This window comes from Pygocentrus nattereri, chromosome 26 (genome assembly GCF_015220715.1).
Source record: "Pygocentrus nattereri isolate fPygNat1 chromosome 26, fPygNat1.pri, whole genome shotgun sequence".
Taxonomy (NCBI): Eukaryota; Metazoa; Chordata; class Actinopteri; order Characiformes; family Serrasalmidae; genus Pygocentrus; species Pygocentrus nattereri.
Window position 1 is genome coordinate 7,631,789 of NC_051236.1, and position 26,220 is coordinate 7,658,008.

General features: G+C 40.7%; 1 protein-coding gene across 2 annotated transcripts; it reads right to left on the reverse strand.

Moving 5' to 3' along the window:
• Positions 1–1,115: 1,115 nt before the first annotated feature.
• rbm5 (RNA binding motif protein 5) lies at positions 1,116–12,907 on the reverse strand. Of its 2 annotated transcripts, none has more exons than XM_017708419.2 (25): positions 12,762–12,907; positions 9,996–10,035; positions 9,708–9,897; positions 9,398–9,553; positions 9,229–9,298; positions 8,516–8,589; positions 7,535–7,618; positions 7,100–7,160; positions 6,744–6,809; positions 6,451–6,611; positions 5,254–5,351; positions 5,067–5,154; positions 4,904–4,972; positions 4,711–4,783; positions 4,317–4,417; positions 4,078–4,219; positions 3,898–3,989; positions 3,554–3,727; positions 3,236–3,376; positions 3,071–3,139; positions 2,788–2,961; positions 2,635–2,709; positions 2,440–2,540; positions 2,175–2,304; positions 1,116–1,560 (listed from the first exon to the last, which is right to left on the reverse strand). In XM_017708419.2, the coding sequence occupies exons 2-25, from the start codon at positions 10,010–10,012 to the stop codon at positions 1,435–1,437; spliced, it is 2,532 nt and encodes an 843-aa protein (XP_017563908.1). In that variant the 5' UTR covers positions 10,013–10,035; positions 12,762–12,907; the 3' UTR covers positions 1,116–1,434. The 2 variants fall into 2 exon arrangements, with proteins under 2 accessions (XP_017563908.1, XP_017563907.1); XM_017708418.2 differs by having other exon boundaries at positions 3,071–3,142; positions 12,762–12,906.
• Between the last annotated feature and the right edge of the window lie 13,313 nt (positions 12,908–26,220).

Below are 26,220 nucleotides of genomic sequence, written 5' to 3' on the forward strand. Positions count from 1 at the left end.
GAGTTTATAATGTTCAACATGGCAGAGCAGAAACTGGTCTGCAGAGGAGACGAAGCTGATGCTCTGATCTTCAAAAGTGGGACGGACGTCCAGCTTATGTGTCTCAGAACGACATCTTCCTCTCTGCCTTCTTCAATAAGGACACGGGAAGGACGTTTTCCTGAGTGTGATATTTTGAAGCAATTTTACACACAAGCACTGCTCACTGCTGCTCATCTCTCTGACTGGATTCACGTGATTGCCGCCGTCATGGTAACAGTTCCTCTACGCATGCGCATAACTTTGGTTTAGATTACTTGTAGTGAGCATGTAAACAGATTTTCCATCAGACTGTTGAGTAGAGCAAGATATAAACATCAGTCTTAATCTATAATCAGAATGTACTCAATCAGACTGGCGAAAATCTATGCATGTAAACACAGCTGTCGGTCAAGAGGAGTCATTTGTGCATGTTTGTGATTCTGACAGCATTCTCTGATGATCAAAGCCCAAAAGCTAATATGCCGTTTATCTTACTTTGTGTGTTTCTCCCTCGTCCAGGTAAACATTCACAACTACATAAGAGCAGGAATAGCAAGGTTTACACATTACTTTCACATGATGCAATCTGAATAAGAGCCACTTGTAACTAGTATTGCAATCATGGTTTGTTGGGGTTTCCTCTGCTCTGAAAACACTGGATGCCATCTAGTCCTTCATTCTACTCCATTACTCACAAACTTTGTCAAAGTAAACATAAGAACAATAGTCAACACTTGGCCAAAGCAGCGACAGAGGTAAACATCATATCTAACACAGACAATAAGTATACTTACATGAAATTGAAGTCGCAACCTTGCCTAGCTCTTCAGAGCTGGTCGTTCTCAGCTCTCCCAACTCATTGAGGCAGAGCCAGACTGAAAAACAGCACTCCGGCATTCCACTTCCCAATGAAATTAGGGCTCACTGGGGCTGAACATGCAGGAAGAGTCAACATCACTACATGTTTGAAGAGAACGTTATGCCTATAAAATATGCTTAAATACACAAAATACTATAAAGTGAACAAACACCATAGTCAAGTAAAACTGCTTTGAACACCTCTGAATACAGAGATTAATACAAAACGCAATCACAACAATTTGACATCATTTATTCTCTTATGTACAAAAATGATATAGTACAAACTTTACAGTTTTCTGACCATGCTTGAATGGGGGGACGGGGAAAATAGGTCCAACGCTCTCCCTACATGTACATAAAGTTCACATTTCTCCAGGACACACTCTGTACACACATTATATAAATATATATATACACAGTTTAGCTCAACAACTCCTCCGTCTGAACAGCTGTCTTCTGCTTATGAGTCACAGTCCATTCTTCAGAGGCGGAGACAAAGCTGCAAGAGCAACACATGGTTCTGCTCACTTGAAGACCAACAGGCACAACAGCTTATTCAATTTCAGTGAAGCGGGCAAACATGGCTTTCCGGACTGCGTCCTTGTAGGTGTCAGACGGTGATAGAGTATAATTACTCCCCTTTGTACCCAGACCTGCGCCCTTCGTTCTCAACTGGGCCTGGAGACAAAGTCAGACAAGTAGATTAGATTATCAGTGCAGTGAAAATAGCTATTGTAAAGTAACTGTCCACAAAGCTATTGAAAAAAAAAATAAGAGCAGAAATATGGCAATCCTTCTCCTAAAGAGGGGTTGTCAAACTCAACCACTAGTGTTAAAAAAAAAAACAAAAAACAAAAAAAAAAAACACACAACACAACACACCTCTCACAAATCCATGGGCCAGTTGGGTGCATTTCATTTTTAATTAACATTTTGTCCTGACCCCAACTGGCCATCATCTGTTTAAAAAAAGCCAAAACTACAACATAAAACAGGCACTGAATACTTGAATGATTAAAAAAATATTTTAATTAAAACTTTCATATAAAATAATGAACTACATTACACAGTTAAACCTCAATGTCCCCAGTGTACAGCAGTTTTTTTAAACCACCTATTCACTTGAACTAGACACCCTAGCTTTTTGGTTTTGTGCTGCCATCCCATATACTGCTGTTGGGGAGGGGGTGGGCCAAATAGGATTGTGCCATGGGCCTGAATTAGCCTGCTGGCCTTGTGTTCGACACATGGGATCTACAAAGTAGAGTATATGATTAAGAACGCAAGCTCACCTCAATAGGTGCTGTAATGCCTTGCTGGTTTCTGCCAAGGCCTTTGCCCTCCTTCCAGCCCATAGCCTGGAGCATTTTGTTGCCAATGTTGTCACTGTTCAGTCCATCTTTAGTGGGCTGCTCATAATTCCTGCCAAGAGAGGATAGTTTCAGTAAGTCTAGTTTCCACCCATTACAGAAAGACAAAAAGAGCAAAAACATTTCTTGGAGCAAATCACTATAATAACAACACCACTACCACACAGGCGAGTGCAGATTAACTTACACTACAGGCGCAGGCTGGGTGAACTTCCTCTTCTTGGGTGCAGGAGGCTCGGGAATGCCGTATTTCTCCCTCCTTTCAGCTGCTCTGTCTCTGTACTTCATCTGCTCAGAGGAAAAGATAAAGGTTTATATTTAATACACACAAGCATGCGTGACAGTGAGAAGAGTTATAGGCATATACAGTTAAACTGCAAACCTCAGTCTCCTTTCTCTCCAGCTCCTCTAGTTCTGCTTCAGTCAACTTGGATCTTCTGTGAACTTCCAGGTTTTGCTGAAAAACATGAGTCACATGAGCCACGTGTTCCTTGCTTGGGAGCTATAACCTGAAACCAAAATGAATAAACAGTACCTTGTGCAGGTCAGACAACTGCTGATGGCGGATCAGGGCTTCTTTGTTAGGGAACTGCCTCCTGCAGAGCAGGCAGGCCATCTTCTTCCAATCGGTTAGCTTGTCCTCTCTCTCCTCACCTTCAGGGCCTTCCTCAGGCTCACTATCGCCACTGTAGGCTGCCACCAGACCCACCTGCAAGAAAACAGAAGTAATTGACATGGGCTGGGGTTTAAAATGAAGCAGTTACATGTATACTGTTTTTATATGTAGATGTTAAACAAAAAAAGCTGCAGCAGCAAACCTTTGAGGACAAGCTTTCCTCTTCTGTTGCCTTTGCTGCCTCAGATACAAGTCTCTCCAAACCACTTGCCTGCTAAATAAATTAAAAAAAAATTAAATGCACATATGCAAACAAACAAGTAGCGTTGATTTCTCATCACATACTCACAACTAATCTGGAAGGTACCTTTTTCTCAAACAGAATGTAGCCAGCATCTGCTGCTGCAGCCTCTTTCCTCTCTTCCTGGCTGATGGGCTGGAAGCTGCTTTTGAAGTTCTCCTTCTGCTTGTTCAGGCTCTTTGCCCAGCGCTCCATGTCCTTGGCAATCTGACACAAAAATACGTCTTATTTAACGGGACCTTTACCTATACACATATACCCCCTACCCTGCATGTCCTTACTAAACAAAAACTATGTTTTTTTTTCTGGGCCAAAAAACTCTTGACATACCTCATCACACACCAATTCCACTCTAAATAAAACAGATAAAACACAAAGTCTAACCTGTTGGGCAGTTTTGCTCTTGGGCTTTTCCTTTTTTTCTTTGCCTTCTTTGGTTGGGGTGGAGGTAGAGCCTGACGCCATCTGTGCTCCGTTGCTGGAGTCAGCTGCAGGTACATATGCCTGCTTTTCACTGTCCCAATACAAGTACTGCTGTGTGTACGAGTTGTAGTAATACTGCAACACACAAAAACAAAGTTATTACTACAGCAAATCCACATCGACTGGGGTTTATTGGACATGCAGAAGCTCCATAATAAGTTATCTATATTTTTTTAATCATACTGCTTATCTAAATTTTTTTTTTTTAAACAGCTTTGAATAAGGCTGGCTCACTGGTGACCTACTTGTGTGTTGGGGTCGTAATAGAGACCAGTTTGAGGATCATAGTAGTAGCCAGAGGCCTCATCATACTGGTAGGTAGAGGTGTCTGGGACAGCTAGTGAGAAAAGAAAAAGACTGTCAAAAGAAGCCTTATATTGATTATTACACTCTTTGGCCTCAAGCACCGAGTATTTATCTCTTACCAGCTTTAGCGCCCTCAGAGGGAACTGCTGTGGAAGCTGCATCACTGGCTGTTTTTGGGGCTGCTGTGATGACTGCAGAGGTCGCTGGGGCGGAGATGGTGGCAGCTGCTGTGATGGTTGGAGTTGGTACTGTCTGCAAAGTCTTAAAAAGGATGCATGTTAAAAAAAACCAAGAGCACAAAAAAATAAATAAATAAATAAAATGAAAAAGGAGCCGGGTGATACTGAGGACCTCTCACCTGTGTGGCTGGCTGGCTGGCGATATGTGGCTGATAAACCTGAGCACCCTGAGAGATGACCACACCTGCAGCAGTGGGGAGCACCTTCATCCCTGGAGCAGCTATACACAAGCAGACAGAATTAGGCTCGACACTGGAATGGTGACTAGACACAATGCAAACTTGCACAAAGGAGAAAGGAGCAATACTTATTACTAGAATCCCCTGCCTAGCCTCAAAGTTTCTGGACGACCATTAATGATATTTGTGTGTTACCAAACTTACAACCTATAACAACTGGGCGAGACTTGGGCGAGTGTATGTTTAAGCATTGCAAATCATTAATGCCTCTTTAAAGAGGTCATTTAATTTTCACTCATTTTTATGACCACTGCAGATATAAACATTCTATTACCTCCAAGTATGCCGTTGGCCTGGGATGGATCAGCTGCTCCAGCCTGCAGCTGCTGATAATGGGTCTGATATTCCTACACCACAGGAGGGGGGGGGGGGGTGGGGGGGGGGGGGGGGGGTCAATTGGCTTTTGATCTCATTCTTGTCAATATAAATAATCTCTATCAGACAAAACTGAGGTGTGACCTGCTAACCTGCGAAAAAGGCACAAAGCCTTGCTGTACACAGCTGTATTCAGACGCAGGTTCCACACTTTGCAGCGGCTATCAAGACAGTGTTAACATGGGTATCAGGACATTAAGGTACAACAAAGTGAGCGAGTTGTGAAAAACATCATGTAACAAGTTGAATAGTAACCTGGCTAGAGGACCACTGAGCAGCAGCAATTGCAGTACTGGCCACTGAGAAAGCACTGATGCGGTTCCCATCTGGCAAAAGCAGGTCCCTGAGGAAAGTAGGAAAACATTATTCTGAAACCTCTTCAGTCAATATGAAATAACCGACCCTGTGAACTTCCATAATAGCTGTGTGAGAGAGCACGTACTTTCGAGCACTCTTGGCATAGTCAACTCCAATGGTCTTTCCATCCAGCTTGAGCGGAGGCTGAAGACCCTGGAGGATGGTCAGGAGCTGAGAAGCCTCCTACAAAATCAACAGCAAGTGTCATTGCATGCCTGGGGACATTAATCATTCCTTTATACAACATTTCCAAACGGTTATTTAGATCCACCAGGAATTTGGGATGTTCAGATCACAAGAACGCAAAAACCAATATTTGCCAGAGCTTACACTGCTTGTGTTATTCTGGCACTAAACACATGAATCTAAAGTGGGTTCAAAATGAAGTATGCAGCTTCTATACTGCAAACATGGAAATTGTTTCAGACGCTCCACCCACAACTAGAGAGCATCTGATATCTAAGCTATGCTGGCCTTAACTATTGTGACCTTATTAGCTACATTCTGTCTATCTGGATGTCGCCATGAATGTCTTCTGTCTTTTGCAAGCATCTACCTGCTCTCTGTGCTGTGACAGGCTTTCACAGAAATACAGATGGAAGGATGCTTTTACCATTTGTTAACAGATGAACAGCTGCTGGTTCATATTAGTTCAGAGAACACATTCAGCTGACAGAGCATCTATGTGAATTATCAGTTGTCAGTTCTTTATTATTGTAGCCAAATTTCATGACAATTTTGACGTAAAACTGACTAACAGTGTTCTCTTAATCTTTAGCATTTTCTTAGTGCTCTCAAGGACAGTTTCCTGCTTGTTTGGACAGAAAACTAACTTCATTAAAACCAATAAAATACCGGAATAAATGTTCACAAATTTCTGTCCCCACCTGCCCAGAAAAACAAATATGGCCATGAAATCCTGGTGCTCTTAGTACCTAAAACTAGCTTGTTGATTTATCAAGCACATAAATGAACCTTTGAGATGGTAACTGTAGAACTGTCAGTCTAAAGCGCGACCAAATTTGTGACACCAATTGTCATTTCACATTAAAAGAAAATACGAAAGTGGACAGTGTTCCTGATGATCTAACCATTTTTTGACAAACGTCCATCAATGAAAACTAAACATTAAAAGTCAATAGACACAGAAAATTAAACTGTTGCTTGTTTTGGGATAGAGTTCAAATGTATTGCTGTCTGCTAAATAATGCAGTGCTAAGGATCTCTGCAGACTACGGTAATCTGCTGCATGAAAGAGAGAGATAAAGTAATGATTATGTACCAGTGGAGAGGAGAGCTGAACGAAGGCAAAACCTCTGTTCTGGCCAGTCTGTTTGTCTTTGATGAGACGGATGTTTCCAGCCGACAGGTTAGCATAGGGTGCCAAGGCTATCATTATGCCCTCAACAGTGGAGAGGGGGGCAATGTTCCTCAGAATGATTGCTGTGACCAATATGCACATCAATTAACTGCTGAAGATTCTCACAGACACATTGTCATACAGCTGTATCCACAGTACACAATAACATCCCCATTTATGGTTTCAGCATTATATGAAGCATGACGAATCCTTACTGTCTCCGTAGTAATCTCCACTGGGCTGGATGTCTGTACCTCCAGTAATGCTGGTAGTTTCTGAATCTGTAGACAAACAGAGTGTCCCATCAGCCTCCTGAAGCACATCAATGGAAAAGATATATACAGTCCCTAGGACGAAGCTGAACTGACATAGTAGCTCTGGGAAACAGTCCAACCCCCACCACCTCCACACATCCTCCCAGATGACAAGACTAAACGACTGCTATTACACAGAACTACCACCAGTATTGTTTGGGACTAGATACAATGGTTTCCATCCCTGCATCTGATGAAAAAGTTGCCTGACTACAAACGGGTGCAGGCTGCAGCTTTCAGTTTGAGGAGCTACTTACCTGCTTTGGCTGCGCCACATCTGAAACACTTCAGCCTCCTCCGGAAATTGTACAGGCCGCACTGCAAGCAACCGGTCACAGCGTTTTTAATTTAAACCTCTACAGTAGGACATCAAGTGACAAGAACACTTGGTGCTTGGTGAAAAGACTACAAGCCAAACAGGACTTCAGTCAATTTTACATACTAAAGAACTACATAAACAGCCTTAATTTTTTTTCAGCCTACAAGTTCTTGTGCATCTTGAAATGAAAAGACTGCTAGAGCTGTGGCATCTTCCTTTCACACAGGTGGAAAAAAAAAAAAAAATACAATTTTAACTCCAAGAGTCACATCTTGACTGAACACTTCAGCACCTTTAAATGTTCACAGAAGTGATTTGTGATTTGAAAGTTCAAACATTTGACTTTTGAATGAGGGACTACTTTATAACATACCGAGTTGCAGAGCCAGTCTTCAAACTTGTGCCGGGTGTTGCTGTAGTGCATAGCAACACTCTTGCCCTGGATGACGAGCAGCTTCTGCAAAAGGAACACAAATCTCGGGTTATTTCAGCCTCTCCATATAATTAATGACCTCAGCCCATGAACAACCACTATAGCCACGACGGTTTGGGGGAGGATCGCCCAGGAGGACTCAAAATGTACGTGTGTCAGTGGGTGGGTGGGTGTGTTCGTGCTGTTTGGGACCCGAGCATCCGGATGGGGCCGGAGCAGAGTGTAAAAAGTAGAGAGCTTCAGGGCCTTGGGACGAGGTACAGACTCCACACAACGCATTGTAAATGCTCAAAGTCTTTCAGCATAAGGGAACTTAAAATTCCTCCTAATTCAATAATCAAAATGCTAAAACATTCCCTTTAGTCCAAGAATTGGTTTGGGTGTTAGGTAAAACTTTTGTTTATTCCTCTAGAAATACTGTATTACTGCCTGCTTTTTAATGTTTTTTGTAAACATCTACGACTACAATATTCCTAAATTTTTTAAAACTACGTTACACTGAAATCTATTTGTGCGAACTATTACTGTTTTAAATAAATGTAAAGTTCTGCTCTTTTGTTGCAAATCTATGCAAAGGTATCACTCCGCTTCAGCATTACAAAACATTTAACTTTACTACAGTCATTCATTTATGGACATTTTGAAGTATTTTACATATATACACTAACAGTTTCTACATTCAAGTACAGACAAAATTGTCAAACAATAACCCTATTTCCCAAACTTATCTTGTTTAAAAGTCCATAAAATGCCCCTCTTTTTTTTTTTTTTTTTTTAAAATCACACCATGCCTTCGAAAAATGGAGGGGAATGGTCCAATAATGTCCATTTTGTTTTCTGGGGTCGCAATTTTTGTTCTTTTTCTAGTCAAATTGCATAATTCCCCAGGGTAAACACTAGACTTGGTGATTAGGAAGCAACCTGATTGGTCTCCATCCATCGGGTAGCATCTTGCAAGTGATAAAACTCCACGAAGGCGAAACCTCGGCTTATACCTAGAGAGGCATTCAGATATACAGACGGGAGGCGTGTTAGTCTTTATGGTTCAGTGGTATAACATTCAAACTCTGTCACAAACTGCTTCGTGACCCCCCAGAAACCGAGAGCGGTCAAATGATTGGGAGGGTGCCAGAAAAATCTTTTGCCATAGCAAGAAAAATCTGAAAATCACATTTAAAGCTTTAAAATAGAATCCAGAACTGACTGCAACAATAATTTAAGCAAACACTGGCACAAACATCGGCATTAATTTAATTCTAGATCTTCTATGCATCTTAACACAAACAGGAATTAATCAAAACGTTTATTTAATCTGACTTGCTTCTTGCCAGCAGTGAGCCTACTTGTAACATATTTCTATCTTTAGCAACATGTTGGCAACTGGTGTTATGCAACTTATCGTGCCTGTACTTGGACCATGTAAATTCTGAGGCAACACCATGTACACAAACTTACCTCAGTACTTCCTTATGATGTGCAAAACAATCTGCTTAAATCAACTGAATGAAACTCACACAGGGCTCTGAGAAAGCCTGGTTAAAATATTGCTATGGCAAAAGTCATTTGAGCAGAAGCAGGTTGGCCCAGTGGTCACAGGTTTGGGAGAGGAAGGATCCATGGTACACCAGTCTCACCTGTTCTCTTTTTCATCAGCCGCACATCCATCGGCTGCGGCCCCTCCAACTGGTCGATCGCTGCTCGAATCTGAGAAGACCAGAAGGATCATAAGGTTTAAAACCTAATGATACACATAAGGTCAACCAAGATTTACTTCACAGGCACAGAGAATGTTATGGTACTCACATCTGCCTCTGTGGTGTTGACAGGAAGACCCCGAAGCATGATGGTTTTGCTCTCCTTCTCATCAGCTGGGTCACCTCTGTAGTCATGCTCAGAGTAATCACCATCCGAGTGGTGCCCTTCATCAGAGCCATCACTACTACGGCGTTTCCTTCCTCTCTGTTAAATATGAGTCGGGAACAATGGAATGAAACCCAATAAGCTTCTCAGAAAGCACTTTACGTAATGCTGAAGCTTGTAGACAGTTGTCATGAATGTAAATATTAATATTAAAAGTAAAGCAAACTTCACAAAAACATGTATACACACACACCTCAGGACTGTCGCGACTCCAGTACCGATCGCCACGATCCCCTCTGTCTCCATCATAGCGGTCGCTACGCCGGTCATCACTCCAGCGATGAGAGTCATATCCACGATCATCTCGATCTCGTCTGTCTCTACGGTCGTCATCACGAGACTGCTCCGAGCCATACCTGCCACTGCGCTCTGTACGGCTAACCCTGATAAAAATAAAACACAGATCAGTCACTAAAATCGTGACATTTAAGTTCAAGTGTGCTGTGTAAATGGCTGAGCAAGACACAAAGAACTCACTCACCGCTTATCGGCACCCATTTCTGCCTCGCCTACTAAGAAGCCTGGTGATAAAACAGAGGTGAGCAAATAAGTTACACACCAACTCTAAGGGGCCAGGCTCCTTTGGTTTTGTGCATACAACTGCAGCACACCTTACAGTACAGCACAACCTAGAGCACATTAATGCACTATTTTCTTTTCCTATCACAGCAATGAGGTACAGGTCACAATCTTATCCACAAAGAGATGCTGTGGCTGCAGGATTTTTGTTATTATTACGATCGGACAGAAGCACACCTGTTCCCATTAGTTTAATCTATTGGTCTCAGCACTCATACAACTTATTATTTATATGAAACTATTTACATAAAAACCCACTGCCACACCAAGACTTCGTGGGTAAGACTAGAGACTCATGGTCTCTACTGGCACTTACATCAGTTTATAATAATGAGTTTCTAAAGTTGCAACTAAACATTCAACATCAGATAATACGACAACTAGTACTTCAAATTTGAAACCAGTCTAGACTTCAAATCCTGTTACCTGTCCTAGATTTTATCATCAACTGTAGTTAAACGAACTGTTTATGCAACTCATTAGCCATCTAGAGTCGTATCTTCCAGTAACTAAAAAAAATCCAGGACCGGAAACTGGACTTGGCACATTTCTTTCTTGCCAAATCAACACGAAGCAAGAACATGTACTTCAGTGAAAGTATCCTAGGCAGCTCCATTATCCATCAGGCAGGTACTCCATTATCAGTGACCATCGAATCTGTTTAGAAGAAAGCTCTGAGCTTTACTGACTTTGACAAGTATTTTTAGTGACAGGAATGCATGCACACAGGTTTAAAGCCTTTCTGACTACAGAGACTGGCACCATAAAAACTGCAGCAAAACAAACAATACTACGCCCCTCTTGACACTGCAGCCAACAGGACATCCTGACAAAATGACATTCATCTTTTACCACTGGGGGAAAGGAACTAAGTGAATGAACTCACATCTCAGTTCAGTTTTACTCTGGTCCATTAATTCTGTGCTAAAGTCGCTCTTAACTCTAGCTGCACACTTGGCTTGGCCCCCCCATAACACACTAGATTTAAGATTTTTCTACCAAAATGAGGTTTTTGGTCAGTCATGTTCTGCCTACATGACCAGACTGTAGAATTGTCCGACACCTCTACTGCACCATCTTCTGTAAAATCGAGAAGTCTGAATTGGGGTTAATTACACATATGTAGAGTAAACTGCTGTGGGCACAACGCAACACCCTTTGCGAAGACAATCCTAATTTTCTTTGACTAACCAGGTTAAAGACAAATTCCACAGATTTCTCAAACAGGCACAGTTCAACTTTTGATATGCAAGACAAAGCCATTCAGCACGGTCTGGTGTAAAATGGTCCACTGAAGAGAAACTTCACAACTCCCAATTCTTTAAAGAGGTGGTGGATGAAACCAGCTGTTGTGATGTCGACGACACAAGTGTAGTCACTTCATTTATTATGCAAAACCATCAGTGAACTTACATAATAATAATAATAATAATAATAGTATATTTAACTTAAAAACATGTGTTTTGGGGCTTTCAGAGGCATCTGAGATGTCTAGTTCCTATTGCCACTATGAACAACTACAAACAAATAACATCTTAACCATTTAAATATGCAGAAATGTTAACAAACTGGTTGAGTTTATCATAGCTTATCAAAGCTATAAAACTTAACAGGTGGTGTAATACAGTTTCACCCATATCATCTCTACCTGCCTGCCAACTAGATGAGATTTAGAAGGGCAACACCACCAAATTTCTCCAAATTCATGCAAACGTAGAGTTACTCAGAGACTCAGACGCGTGTAGGTTCACTGGTGGTCTTGGATAGTAAATAAAACGGCTATATTCGCGTTGTCTTGCTGAAGGCCTGGTTTCTATCACCATCGATGTAAAAAACTGAGCCTCTACAGCGAACCATGTCACCTCAAACCACTCTGAATGATTTTATTTAACCCTTAATAATTGAAATCGGTGGATTTATCCTTTCACATCAGAGTCTATATGAATGCAGCCAATAGAGAGATAACTAACTAGGTTAACCGTTACAGCTAGTGAGCCAAATTAGGTGGCTAAGCAAATAAAAAGCGGCCAATTCGCTATCGTTAATGGCTTTTATGGTAACAGGACTGTGCAAGACTATTTGACTTTAATAGTTTGGAGACAGTCGACCTCGTATTCACAGTCTCTAGAGACTGGCGCCTATGCGTTAACCTAACCTAACTTAGTTAGCTAACCTAGCTACGTGATTCAGGTTAACTGCTGTCGTGGCGACGCTGTCACCGCTACGGTTTAATCGTTTTAATCTTCTGCTATGTTCATAACTCGGCACCACTTTAAAACAAGAGCTCGCCCTTAGCTTAAAGTAGTTTCAATGTCGTTAGAAGACTCGGGTGCAAAGCCAGCGAAGCTTAAATGAGCTTCTTAGTCGAATTTCCTGTTCCACCTTAAAACGGTGCAGCGGTTAACCTACATTCCGGCTCCTAAAGCCAACTTCAGCAGAAAGACAACAGAGATGGAAACTCGGTTTCTTCACGTTAGATAAACCACTTTCGGCAAGATTAGAACAGACAGCTAACGTTATCCGCGGTTTCCTTCGTGGTCGCAGGCGAACATATTGGCGGCATCAAAATGGGAGACGGCGCCGGGAGCCCGTTGTTTGAAGGTGACGCGAGAAAAATAAAGACGTACCAGCAAAAGCAAAACGCAGAAAGAAAACTAGATCAACTCACCAGCTGAAAAGTGCAACCTACTGCCGAATTCACCCTGAAGAACGAAAAGCGAGCAGCTAAATGAAACGCTGACTTTCCACGTCTTCCGTCGACAACATCAGGAGATAAAATGGCCTCCTGCAGCCTTCTCTTTCCCACAGTGCTTTGAGGAAACAATCCTGCGCGCAGGATTGTGGTTATTGGAGTCCATCAGCTCTGACAGTGAGGCGGCTAAATACAGCGGACATATTTGTAGTTATACTCTTAAAAGACTGTTCTTCGAGGGTTCTCAAATACTGAAGACTGACTGCCCTATAGAACTGCAGTGGAACTTCTGGCTACACCCAACATGTATCAGCATAGGAACTGAGGAGCGACTAGAGCTGCCCCAGTCAACTGTAACTGCTGTTATATTGTGAAAATGTCCGGGAGTAGAAACAGCAGCTCATTTGTAAGGCAGTGTTGTACTATCAACATTTGATAAGTACTATCAAAAATTGTCAAAGCAGTGTTTGTTATTCAACGTTTGGCATCCTGTGTTGCACTAAATTCAGTTTAACAGGACTGATTCTGATCTCTTTATAATGGGACACGCAGTTGTTGTATATGGTTTTATATGGAACCTTCTATTCTAATAAGCTTGACATCACAAACAATTGTAGAAGCCTTTCTGGTGCTATGAAGAACCACTTTTAAATGGTTCTACACAGCCATAAACAACACATTCTTAATCAATGTTAAGAACCATTTAAGCATGCAAAGGAAAACTTAAGCATCTAAATTCAGCACAACTCCAAGAAAGATAACATCAGAAAAGAAATAAGCATATCGACTTACCAAGTGGAGTAATATTGCAGGATTTTATCACAGGAGGTTGCAAACCTCCAAGGCTTGCCCTGCATGAACATATTCACTATGAATGGATTTCAGAATACATTTCTGGCCAAAAGCTTATCTCTCAGCTATGTGTAACCATTTCATGCAAGAACTTTTGAGGCAGGTTTTAGTGGTATTAAATAGTTTGGCCAAAAATCAGTTTAACATGATTTGTAGCTCAGCCCAGGTACAGTCGATCAGCCAACACATCGTGACGTGGGCTTCTTTAGTTTTCAGTGGGAGATGCTTGGCTAATGTTGTTAACCTGGACTGTCACCAAACTCATTTTTGTAAATACTGTACATGCCGAAATATGAAGTTATTTATTTCAAAAAGCAGTGTTTGTTAGCAACGTTAGCCTGGTATCTCCCCTTATAGACTAAAGTAGCACAGATATCAGACAGTTCCCTGAACTGTTCCTTTAAACCCTTTGGACAGCCTGTTCCTACAACCACAGCTGTGAACAATTCTAATTATTAGTTAGAATAAAAATTAAAAATTATTCTAATTATATTATTAATTCTAATCTTTTAAAAATGAAATATTAATCAAATTCTTGGTGTCAGTCGTCTTGTACATCAATAAATCCCTTACTAATTTTATTTTCCAGCAGTTCACACAGAGAACATTGCGATCTAGAATTAGCACAGGACTGCAAATGTCTTGTCAAATGCAATAATTAAATGAAATTGTCAGGACCAAAGGCTGTCCCCTTCGACCCCAGGCCTCCAACGTAACATTATGAATAAAAAAGAAATCTTTTAAAACCGGCTCAACACTTTCACTAATAACTGTTTAAGTCTAAGTTCTTAAAAGACGTCAAAAGGCGAAGAGTCTTCAGGCGCTGAGTTTGTGGAAGAGGGAAAAAGCATCAGGTGGCTCAGGGTCTCGAGAGACCCCGACTGCGTATATACAGTGTTCCAAACAACAGTTTATACACCATTTATCTAGGGTAGTTTGATATCCCCCCACCTCACTTCTCAAATTTTGATATTAGCTCATTCTCTAATGGGTGCATCTCTTCGTCCACCAAGTTGGCCATTGCATGATGGGCTCACTACTAAAAACTGGTTTCAAGCGGTTTTTACCAGTTGGCTTTACCTTTCAAGGTCAACTTGCCCCTCTCTTCACTGGGTCGGTAGGTACACACAGGCCTCTCTGTGAACCCAGGGGCCTTCCAGTGTCTAGAATCTCCTTTGCAGACAGACTAAAGCCCACCCTTTTTGTGAGATTTAATATTCTTTGTTAGCCAATATTACCGATGTGGTTATTGATTACAATATCGAATCTATTTGATTACTGCTTAAGGGAATATCTGTCAAAATTGACAAAAAAAACAAAACACAAAAATACATAAATAAAATAAAATTAAAATTGTACTCTACTTAAAGTCAGTGTGAATTGAAACATGGTATTATTGGTTAATATTATTTTTCCACAATTGCTGGTGCACAATGATGTCATCGAAAATCAGAACACAGTTTAGAGGTGGGCTAATGTCATTATACTTAGATGGAAGATTATGAGAAGGCAAGAATTTTGTCTTTTAAGTAATAATGTGGTAAAAAAATGTCCTTTTTGATTTCAGGTTAATCAAAGTTTCACAGTAATTTTCAATATCAAATTACTAACCACTGTTCACATCAGACTGGATGCCTAATCCCAATAGGCTCGACTGGCTACGTAACTAATGCAACAGTGACATTAATTTGTTAATAATCGCTTTGTTTACTAACGCAGATGAACAAAGATACGCACATTATAATAAATCTATGTCAAGTAAACAGAGATTCCGGACAAATTTACCAGGAATTAGACATCAGAGTAAACAGTGTGGGATTTCATGTTTAGGAATCAGTTTAGGAGCCAATCATTGTAGGAGCTCAACACCGAAGACGTTATGTAATACAACACTGTTTATCCTGGACACACAACTTTCCCACAGCTTCCTTTTCTGCTCGAGCTTTTTGATAAAGGTCAGTCTGTTCTTGCTAAGAATGAAGTACATCCCATGCCAGGAAACAACAGCTCAATCACCCTTACATGATATAGTGCAGGTGGTTTACAGCAAAATCACTGATTTCTTGTATAATTATTTCCCGAGTGATTTAATTATACTTAATGATTTTAGAATTTCCTTTACAGCTTCCCTGACTGGACAGCCTCCACCAAAGCCAACCCTCTATATACAAACCTGCAGATGATCAAAGTGACTTCAGGAGTTAGAACAGAACTGGGATGAGTGCCATCAGCTAGAAAGAAACTGATATTAGGATGAGGCTTGCTTAGAGAGTAAAGCAAACCTCTATTCAATACAATACGAAACCTCCTGGCTTTAAATAATGCTGTTTTTGATAAAGGTAACTTTCCCCCAGACTGTATTCAACCGTCATTGTTCTAAATAGGAGCCTTTTTGGCTGCATTTTGTATATTATTATATATAATGTGTAATATATAATGCATTTCTACACCTTTACTTTCTTTTTTTCATTCCCCTGACCAAAAAAAAAAAAAAGACAAAAACCACTCACCCTTGCAAAATGACCATTCCCCCCTTTCTGTCTCCTTTGGATCTATTAATTTGTCTATTATCGATATTTTCAGTGTAGCCATGTGTGTACATGGTTCAGGAGTTTCGCCTTTCACTGGTTATGCTGTGGAGCGTTTGGTACAGCACTTGCAGCCACTGCCAGGGTTGCCAGGGTTGCCAGGTTTGCATTTTTCCCACCAAATTTGGGATATTTGGGATAATACAGTTGTGCCGCAACGTTTTTGAGTTTCAGCTTCTGATGGACATTTTTAAGCAAATATTGAGCTGGAGGTGTTTGCTGGATCTGGCAACTCTGCCTACCATAGAGAACAATAGAAATAGAGTAAGATTTGTAGAGTATCTTTAAAAAAGAAAAACAGGTTTGATAACTGGTGCTAACAGAAGTGAAAATTAGAGCGTATAATCTTCAGGTATTATTTAATTAAATAAAAAGTAAACCTAACAAAAAAGACAAAACACACATAACATATAGAACATATACTTTGGTCTATATAAAGATATGGCTGGCTATTCACAACACAAAATGTCACACCTGAAAAGGCTCCCAGCAATTTCCACCGACCCCGTGAACCTACCACTTGAATTTTTGCAAATGGTAAACAGTATTGGTAAACAGCAAATGGTAAACAGCATCAACATGTAAACATAACCAAAAACAGTAAAGACAAAATGCTTAACAGAAAAAAGGAAATGTTTCCTTTGTTTGGTGGTGTGTGGTGTCGTGACTAATCAGACGTACCAGTCCTCACACAAAATGTAGTTATGTTATCACTGCAGTTTGGGGGGGTGGAACATACCTGAAACCCCTCCTTCTTCAAATCTTACGCCCTGAAAATTCACATCCTCACCTTCCGTTCCTCTGATGAAGTGTTCTCAATCCCCACCACCCCATCACCTCCCTGTTCCGCAGTCTTGCATCAGTCCTACTACAGTTATGAGGAGGTCTGGCCTTCTAGCTACAGGCAGAAGCTGCCCAGAACTCCAGCCCGGGTTCTTAGAATTCTCCCCCTTCTCCCACAATCAGTCCTCCCCCATACTACCACCACCATGTTGAAGGCATGGTGTCAACTCACAGAGATAAATCATTAGTTTCATTTTGCATTAATAAGAATTTGGTTGAATGTTTTAATGAAAATAATACATTTTAAATGTGCAGGAAACCTGATTACAAAGAAAAAGAGAGAAATCTGAGATCTGTAATGTGTACTTGAAAGGTCTAAATGAAAATGTAAGGAGGAAAAAGTATTTTATCTCTTCAGAACATAATTGAGTAAAAGAAAAACTATTCGGTTCTAGTAATGCTTCAGAAAATACAAATTGTCCTATCTTCCAAAATAATATTTAAGTATAGAACTGAAGTACAGTTTCTTTCAACTCCTGCCACCAGGGCCCTTAAAATCCAGACATTATTTACAAAGTTTTGTCACATACACTGTGGAAGATGTCAGCCCTGCTACTGTTATGCTATTATTTCAGTGCTATTTCAATTTACATTACATGGCAAAAAGTATGTTAACGCCTGCACTTCACATCAGTATGTGTTTGTTGAACACCGTTTTAAAAGCATGGGCATCAATATAGCGTTAATGTGCTTTACATATTCCAGCTGTGTTTGAAATCCAGTCCATACCGTTCCCACTGAACAGTTTTTTGTGCTGATGTTGCCTCCAGAAGCGGTTTATATGTCAGTACTGAGTTTTGCAACAGAGGACAGATTTTCACACTTGGTCGGCCCATTTTGTGAACTTGTGTCTCTTACAAATGAGCTGCTGTCTCTACTCCTGGACATTTTCACTATATAACAGCACTTACAGTTGACTGGGGCATCTCTAGGCGCTCCTCAGTTCCTATGCTGATACATGCGGGGTGTAGCCAGAAGTTCCACTGCAGTTCTACAGGGAAGTCATTCCTCAGTATTTGTGGTTTTAGGCAAGTCTAATTGCTTCTGGATTAGCCCTTATCTGATGTTATAGGAGTGCTATTAATATATTGTGAAAAGGAACAAGAAAAACAAGAAGTGTTCACATAACCCCAGAGTGATTCGTTGCAGCCACCAACTAGTGGACGCCCAGAATAATCTGTGAAACTGTTAATTGGCATGAATTCAAGAGGAACCTCATGCTATTTTGTGCGCTGATGCCTATAGATATGTGGACACCGATGTCTCACTCTCCATCTCAGCTTCTTATTGTCTGCAGAGTAGAAATGGTTTATCATAACCTAAAATAAGAGCTTGTGGGGAATATTTTCTTAGTGTCTCTAAGGGCTCCTGTAGAGGCCATCCCCATAAAACAGAACCTTTTCTGAAACTGATGGGAAACAACATTCTGTAGTCAAAAATAAATACAGTTTCTGCCTAATTCTGAGGTCTTTCAGTTGAATTGTGCATTTTTTATGATGTATTTCCTTGGAAGTGTGTAAGATCTACAAAACTGGAAATGGACCAGGTTGCTTAGGTATTTGTTTAAGTTTCGGCACAAAGTCTTTACTTAACACTAGTTCATTTCTATCCTTTTACTAAATTTGGTTTTGCCGCAAATCTGTAAGTCATCCCTTAACTAGTAACTATTAACTAATGCCTACGTTTCTTTAACATGATGATCACATTCAGAACGATAATGATAACATCAGTAAACCTGCTGCCATGGAAACACATAACTTTTCAATGGAAAATGTATCCAGCATAGAAGAGAATGATGTGTACAAGTTAAACTGAATAAAACCAATTATCTACAGCCACTGTCTGTTTATTCTTTAATATTTCCCTGTATAAAATTTGTTAACGCCAGTTGCTGGATAACCGACACAACAGCAGATCAGTTTAGCTGCTTGGGCTGCTGAGTCTCACTGAGCTGGAGCTGAGGGTGTTTAGCTTCACACGCAGAGTTTAAACCTCTTTAGAGCTGTAAGTAAAATCACAGTGTAGAGTGTTTAGAAATTTTAACTTAGTTAACCAAGTTTTTTGTGCTTTCAGCATGGTTTCTGGTGGTTTCCCCAACAAGTACACCTGCTCAGGGGGAGGTGTAAATGTTTAGTAACTACTAAGATCAACGTTAAAACTAGTTTGTCGTGCAGCTCATTCTGATTTAGTAATGCATAACCATGAACCATAAACACTTACATTACAACGAGTCTGCGTTTGAACTTAAGCACAGCTCGTGCAACCAGGCACTGGATATTTGGCTTTGTGGGTGAGCAAGTAAAGTGTTTTTAACAAACTAAAAAACTCATTAAACTCATAGCATAAACTCATAAACCAGAATGATTGACAAGAGACAAGAGAAAAAAAAAATAACCAAAAAAATAAGAAGAAAGGAGAAGGGCATGAATCAAACTTCTTAAGATATTCCCAGACAGAGGACCAGATTCGCCAGAACTTGGGTGTTTGTTGACGCAGGTCAAAGTCAGCTTCTCTAGAGGGAGCCAGGATGAAAGCTGAGAAAACCACATCCTCTTTGAAGGGGCCTGATGAGAGGACCAAAGCAGCAAAAAACACACCTCTTTGCCACTGAAACCAGCAAAATAAAAGCCCGTCTCTTCCAAATGTCTCCTCAAGCTGACCGTTCAACAGATACAACAAGGGAGACATAGTAAACTGAATATCAAAAATGTCCTCCATAACAGAAGTACTGCCCTCCAAAATGAATGAATTCGGTCACAGGTCCAAAAACAATGTATAAACGTGCCTTTTTGCGCCTGGCATTTGAAACACAGGTCCGACCTATCCGGAAATATCCTGTGCAGACGTACTGGTGCCAGGTAAATGCTATGAATGAACTTAAAATTAAGGTCATGCACACTAATTGAGGTACAATTAGGAAACAGACCTGAACAAACAGAAGCCCATAAATCTTGATCAAACTCCAGTTCCATGTCCCTCTCCCAAATACCCTTTAGGTTTATCAGGGAAGATATAGACTCGCTGGACAACATAGTGTAAATCTTTGAAATGAACCCTTTTGAGTCGTACTGTTTAGTGCATAGCAGTTCCATCTCTGTCAGACCCATCCAACTGCAGTCGGAAGTTGCAAACGGAGGCTAACGACTTGACAGTTGTTCGGCGCCTACCTCATCATTCTGACGCAGGGGCATCCCAGCTTGTCTGAAGCTCCATATACTGGGGAGATCATTGCACATTGTTTTGCTCAGACTGCTTCCACCCTAGACAGAGTTATTACAGAATATTCAGAACCTCTTTCGAGTGAATCTCCCTGTATTTTTTTTCTAGTGGATCTCTAGAAAGTGGCTACACTTTAAATGTCATCTGTTTTTACCTGGATGGGTCAGGAACACTGAGTCAGTTTGTCAAACAGGACAAACATAACTTCTTCTAAGTAAAGATCCTCATTAATACCCTTTTGCCAGATCTGTGCCACTTGACTAACAGCACTACATCAGGTCGTTCTTCGCACACAGAATCAAACGTGTGATAGCATTAGCATAGATCCATCTGCTTTAATTACAAATAAAGCAACAGGGCAACTCAGGATCTCATTCTCCCCACAATATGGTATCTTTTTCTGAAAAATCATCTTGCCTCCTGCCAACATTTTAGGTGAGCTTGACCACTGAGTGGCGCCAGAGGAGGTTCAGCATCCATGGTCTGCCAGCCACATTGTTTTCTATCCATGCACACCTGAACCAGGAAATCTGTGTGCAATAACCAGCTGAAATGTGATCACCCAGGATATTTGAACCAAAATGCATGGTGCATATTCAAACTGAAGCATTTAACCCGTAGCATGTGTTGGTAAAGGGGTCCATTTCACTTATTGAAGACTGAATAGGACAAAATTGCTGTTTCTGAAGTCTGAGAATGTGTGTTAGACAGTAACCTACAGGCCTTCTTATCTATGAAAATACCATTGCTTTTAGAACAAAACTGTCTATCTCAATTTTTATCATTTGAAAACACCAGCTTACATAACATCATCACATTACGTCAAAATGTCTTGATTAAACATGGTCCAAAATGACTTGGAATACATCCATCCATTTTCTAAGCCGCTTCTCCGTCAGGGTCGCGGGGGGATGCTGGAGCCTATCCCAGCAGTCTTCGGGCAGAAGGCAGGATCCACCCTGGACAGGTCGCCAGTCCATCGCAGGGCAGACAGACAGACACAGACAGTCACTCACACACTCACACCTAGGGGCAATGTAGCATGTCCAATTGGCCTGACTGTCTGTGCATGTCTTTGGACTGTGGGAGGAAACCGGAGAACCCGGAGGAAACCCACGCAGACACGGGGAGAACATGCAAACTCCACACAGAGAGGACCCTGGTCACCCGGCCGGGGAACCGAACCCAGGTCCCCCTTGCTGCGAGGCGACAGCGCTACCCACCACGCCACCGTGCTGCCCGACTTGGAATACAGTCTCACTATAATAACTGAGTAACGTTTAAGAATGTTTTTGCCCTCTCCGGTAAAGTTACCATTTCAGAGACACAAGCTTTTTTGTTTGGACAGCAAAGACGTATAAAATGGTCATAGTGCTCTTATTGCTGCTGCCTCACTTCCCGTCAGTGACAGCATGGGTGCAGTAAAAAGGAAAACCCTGGTGGTCTTTTTTAAAACATTGTAAGGTGTTTGATGCAGTCAGTCACTGTTTGCTATTATAGAGATTAAAGCCTTCTACAAAGAGTAAGAAAATGAAGCATCACATGAGTTCAGCAGATAACATTAAAAGGAAAATGAGCTCAAGTCCCTTGTGAAATGTGGTGGTGAATCAGTGATGCTTTTTTTGCTGCCAGGGGTCTCAAAACTATGCTGAATTTAAACAACTACTGGGACATTGTGGCCTAAAAACGGACTCTGCCAAGATTCTGGCACCTGACTGTAAAGCTTCAAGCAAAACTGCATTTTGCCCTATCAGATGACGTTTCAATGAACTAATAGACTCTTGTGAGAAGTTTATGTCATGTACTTGATGCTACAAGAGAAATGTAGCCTTTTGCTGCCTAAGTAAGCCCAGTTTAGGACTGGCACAGCCTCAGCAGTGGAGTGGTGCCACCTGGGGCAGTGAAGTGAAGTCAAACTTTGTTTATATGGTGCTTTTTACAACAAGTGCTGTCACAAAGCAGCTTCACAGTAAAATCTGGGTTTGAGCCCTAATGAGTGGCGCCAGTGGTGACAGTGGCAGAGAAAAACTCCCCAAGAGCAAGAGGGAGGAACCTTGAGAGGAACCCAGACTCAAAAGGGGAACCCATCCTCCTCTGGTCGACACCAGATAGCAAACAATAAGACAAGACCAACATAAGCAGAGAATTAGGTTTGACCGTTAGTATAGGATACAGAAAAGAGGAAAGGCACAATAAGCAGTGTCTTTGATTAAATAGTTCAAGTGCAGCAGTATCGTCAGGAGGGTCAGTTCATTCAGGTCAGGTTTGCACAGCATCACACAGCAGGAAGCTCCAATGGTCATCAGTGGGAGTGCCTTGCCTCGTTCAAGGTCACAACCCAATATGTGCAGTCAATCCAGGGATTTGAACCCACAACCTTCTGACTGTTTGCTCACCCAGCCTACTACTAGGACACTGGCCACCCCAAACTCAACATAGCCTCTATTCAATTTCCAGAACTGCCCCAAGGGTGCTGACTGTTGTAAAGAAATCCACAAGAACTCATCAATTTGAGCAATTGTGACTTTTTAAAAAGACAGAGAATTAATTTGGGATTGAAAGTTAACAGACTGTCTCACCACTGTGGAGCTGGATGGCAGCTTCAAATGGATTGTTGTAGAAAAAAAAGAAAGACGAAATAGTTCATTGCGTCTGGCTTGGCTTCCACAGACTGCCTCGACGTAATAGTGTTGAAACATGGAAGTCAGATATTACACTGTGTTGCTAATTATTTCTTTAAAAGTTCTTCATGTAGATAACAACACATTCAAAAACCAATGAAGGGACTGAAGCAGCTCATGTATTAATAACCCCATGTTAGCAATGTGTTTGTCCATCTAATGCAGTTCAAAGATTTCCAACTAGAAGCTGATGTATGTTCAAAAGGCCTTATCAATATCAACAAATAAATGCTGTTGAGAATTAGTGGACATGTACGAGGAGACCAAACTTCATTTATTTGATTAACATTCCTAATTTAAGACTAGGAATGTTGTGAAATTTCAAAAAACATCTTTAAAAGGTGAGGAAATTGTACTTGAATATAAAAAGATCATCCAGGAAAGGCCAAGTACTTTATATGCAACAGTGGATCGAGGCTCGCCACAGTTTAATGTTCCTCAACCAGAGACTGCAAGAATTTTAAACATTTCACCCTCTAAAGTGCATAATATCATCAGAAGAAATTCGCAGATATTTTTGTGCATAAAAGAAAAGGCAATGTGCATTGTGTTCATACAACATTTCAGATTACTTATTGAAACAATGAATGTCCTGTTCTCTGGGCCAGAGAAAAGAAGAGCCATTCCAACTGTTACCAGCATAAAGTTCAAAAGCTATAATCTGTCATAGCATGGGGGTATTACTGGCTGACCTGCACATCTGTGAAAGCATCAATAATGCTGACCACATTTTGGAGCAACATATACTGCCTTTTAATCACATTCTACATGGTTAAAACAGGGTGGCTGCATAATCAGTGAGTGTGGGAGCTAGACTGCCAGATCTCCCACTGAAAATGTGTGTTTTATTAAGTTCAGAATGTGACAACAAAGGACCTGTATGGATGAACAGCTGAAGACTTGCAAGACAGAAGAATGGCAAGAAATTACACCTTCACAACTGGTTAAGTTTGTTTCTTCAGTCCCCAAACTATTATTTAGTTTCTGTTTTCTTGTATGTGTTGCAGGCATCAAATTTGGAATGAGTGTATATTTACAAAAAAACAATGAGGTTCATAAGGTAAAACAAAGTATTGTTTTGTGCCAATTTTCAATTATATAAAGGAGTTTCCTAATCACTGCATACTGTTTTTATTAACATTTTACATACTGTCCCAACTTTTCTGGAATTGGGGTTGTACAAAGAAAATGGGATTCCCAACAGCTAAATAAACAGCTGTTTATAAACAGATAAACAGCACCTAAAGTTTTCATCTTTGAGGGAGAGGAGAAAATCAAGCTGCTTCAGATCTGAAAACATCTTCAGGTGTTTCTGTCCATCTTTCCACTGTGAGAGGATGACTCAATGCTGTGGATCTGAAAGGATGTGTAGGTGTTCAAGAAGAACCTCACTGAGAAAAGGAGACGGACACATCAAACAAAGAAGATGAACAATGACCACCCCAGAGCCCAGACCTAAACATTACCGAATGTCTTTGGGATTAATTGGATCACAAAACAAAATACAACCAATTTCTAAGACTGAACTTTGGAGGTGTGGCTGCAGATTTCTTTGAAAAGCTGAAAGTGAGTCTCCTGAAAAGAATGGAAGCTGGAATAAAGGCAAAACATTGCACACAGTGAATGCTGAAAAATCTGATATTGGTCCAATCCCATTTCACCTCTTGCCCCTACCACTTAGCCCTTAGCCCTCTGCTTTGCATGTTCATGTAAAGGGGTTAGGGTGTCCTGATTTTTGTTGAGATGGAGGGGTAAGGCAATGGAAATGTCTTGGATGGAGGGGTAGTGTTATCCAAATGGAGTGTTATCAGAAAAAAGAAAAAGCGGCAAGATGGCTGCGTGAGCGACCAAAGAAACCCACAAATGTGAGAATTTTCTCAGTTAAAAAATTACAACAGCTATCATATTATCTTAGTTTAATGTGGTTTCCATGTACTGTGGCCGTTTTCTTCATTACAATCATAAAAAATCGCTAATAGCATGCTAATGTTTCAGTAACTAGCTAGCTAACATTCCCATTCCACCTTAAATAGTCCAGGAGTATTGACACCTGAAGTGCCAGAATGTAACTGCTGCGCCATTTAAGGTGGAACGGGAAAATTCGAACAAGAAGCTGAAAATTCGAACATGAAACTGACCTTAGTTTCATATCACCAAAGAATTAGTGGTGGGTGTTAATAGATAATTGTCTTATATCCCCTCTTTGACAGCATATGATGCCCTAAATGAAACTAAAGCCCAGCAGTGAAGAGCTGAACTTTACCCTCCTTTGCTGTCACTGAAGAAGGGCACCGCTAGTAACCTGTTAATGAAGCAATGTTTTATTTTGAGGGTCCCATTTTGTAGGGCAAGATTTCAACCGTTACCCCTTGTAATTCAGTTCAAAGGGGTTTGGGTGACACTCAAAAACAAGGGGCAGGGGTAAAAAGAAGAAATGGGATTGGGCCATTATGTTTAGTTGTTGAGACTTCAACAACTGAGTAACTTGCATTTACTTGACAATATGAAATTAAGTAAAAAAAGTTGGTCTCTGACTTTTGCATGGTACTGTACATAATAACAGTATTAAGCTTTCCTTTAGTTTCTTTCTTACATTTAACCTAAATTAACTCTGAGCCTTTAAATCTTGCTGGAAAGACTCGTCTGTGTTAAATCAGACAACCTAGGTTTTCCAAAGAGGCTGCCATATCTGACGCAACCAAATTCTGGCTCCAGGTTGTACTACGTCAGTTCACTGGTGTATGAAGTTATAAATACGTATGTAAATAATCCACATTCAAATAAATTAAATAATACAAACACCTGTGATTTCCAAGGAAGCCGGTTTAGTCAGTAAGGCTGACATGTTTCTGGTTTAAGAGGCGAAAGTGTTTACATTTCATTATTTGTGCTCAGGCAGTTCTGTTAGATGAAATAAGCACAGCAGAGACAACAGACTTCTCTAATTCTATAATTCTCGACAATTTTTATTTGTACTTTCTTTTATTATTCACACATTTGGAGACGTTTAACTTTCCCCTACCTGTATAAGTTGTTTACATAAGAACTACAGCATGGAGTCAGAGACCACCATTCATTTAGTTTTAGATTTAGTTATTTAGTTTTTTCATTTAGTAAGATTTCCAGTTAAAACAGTCATCATGCATATGTTATTCATTTTTCAGCAACAGGAAAAAAACAAAAAAACACATTTATTTGTTACAGCTTTTTTTAAAATCTATATGTCAAAGGTTCGTAGAAGTGGGTTCATTT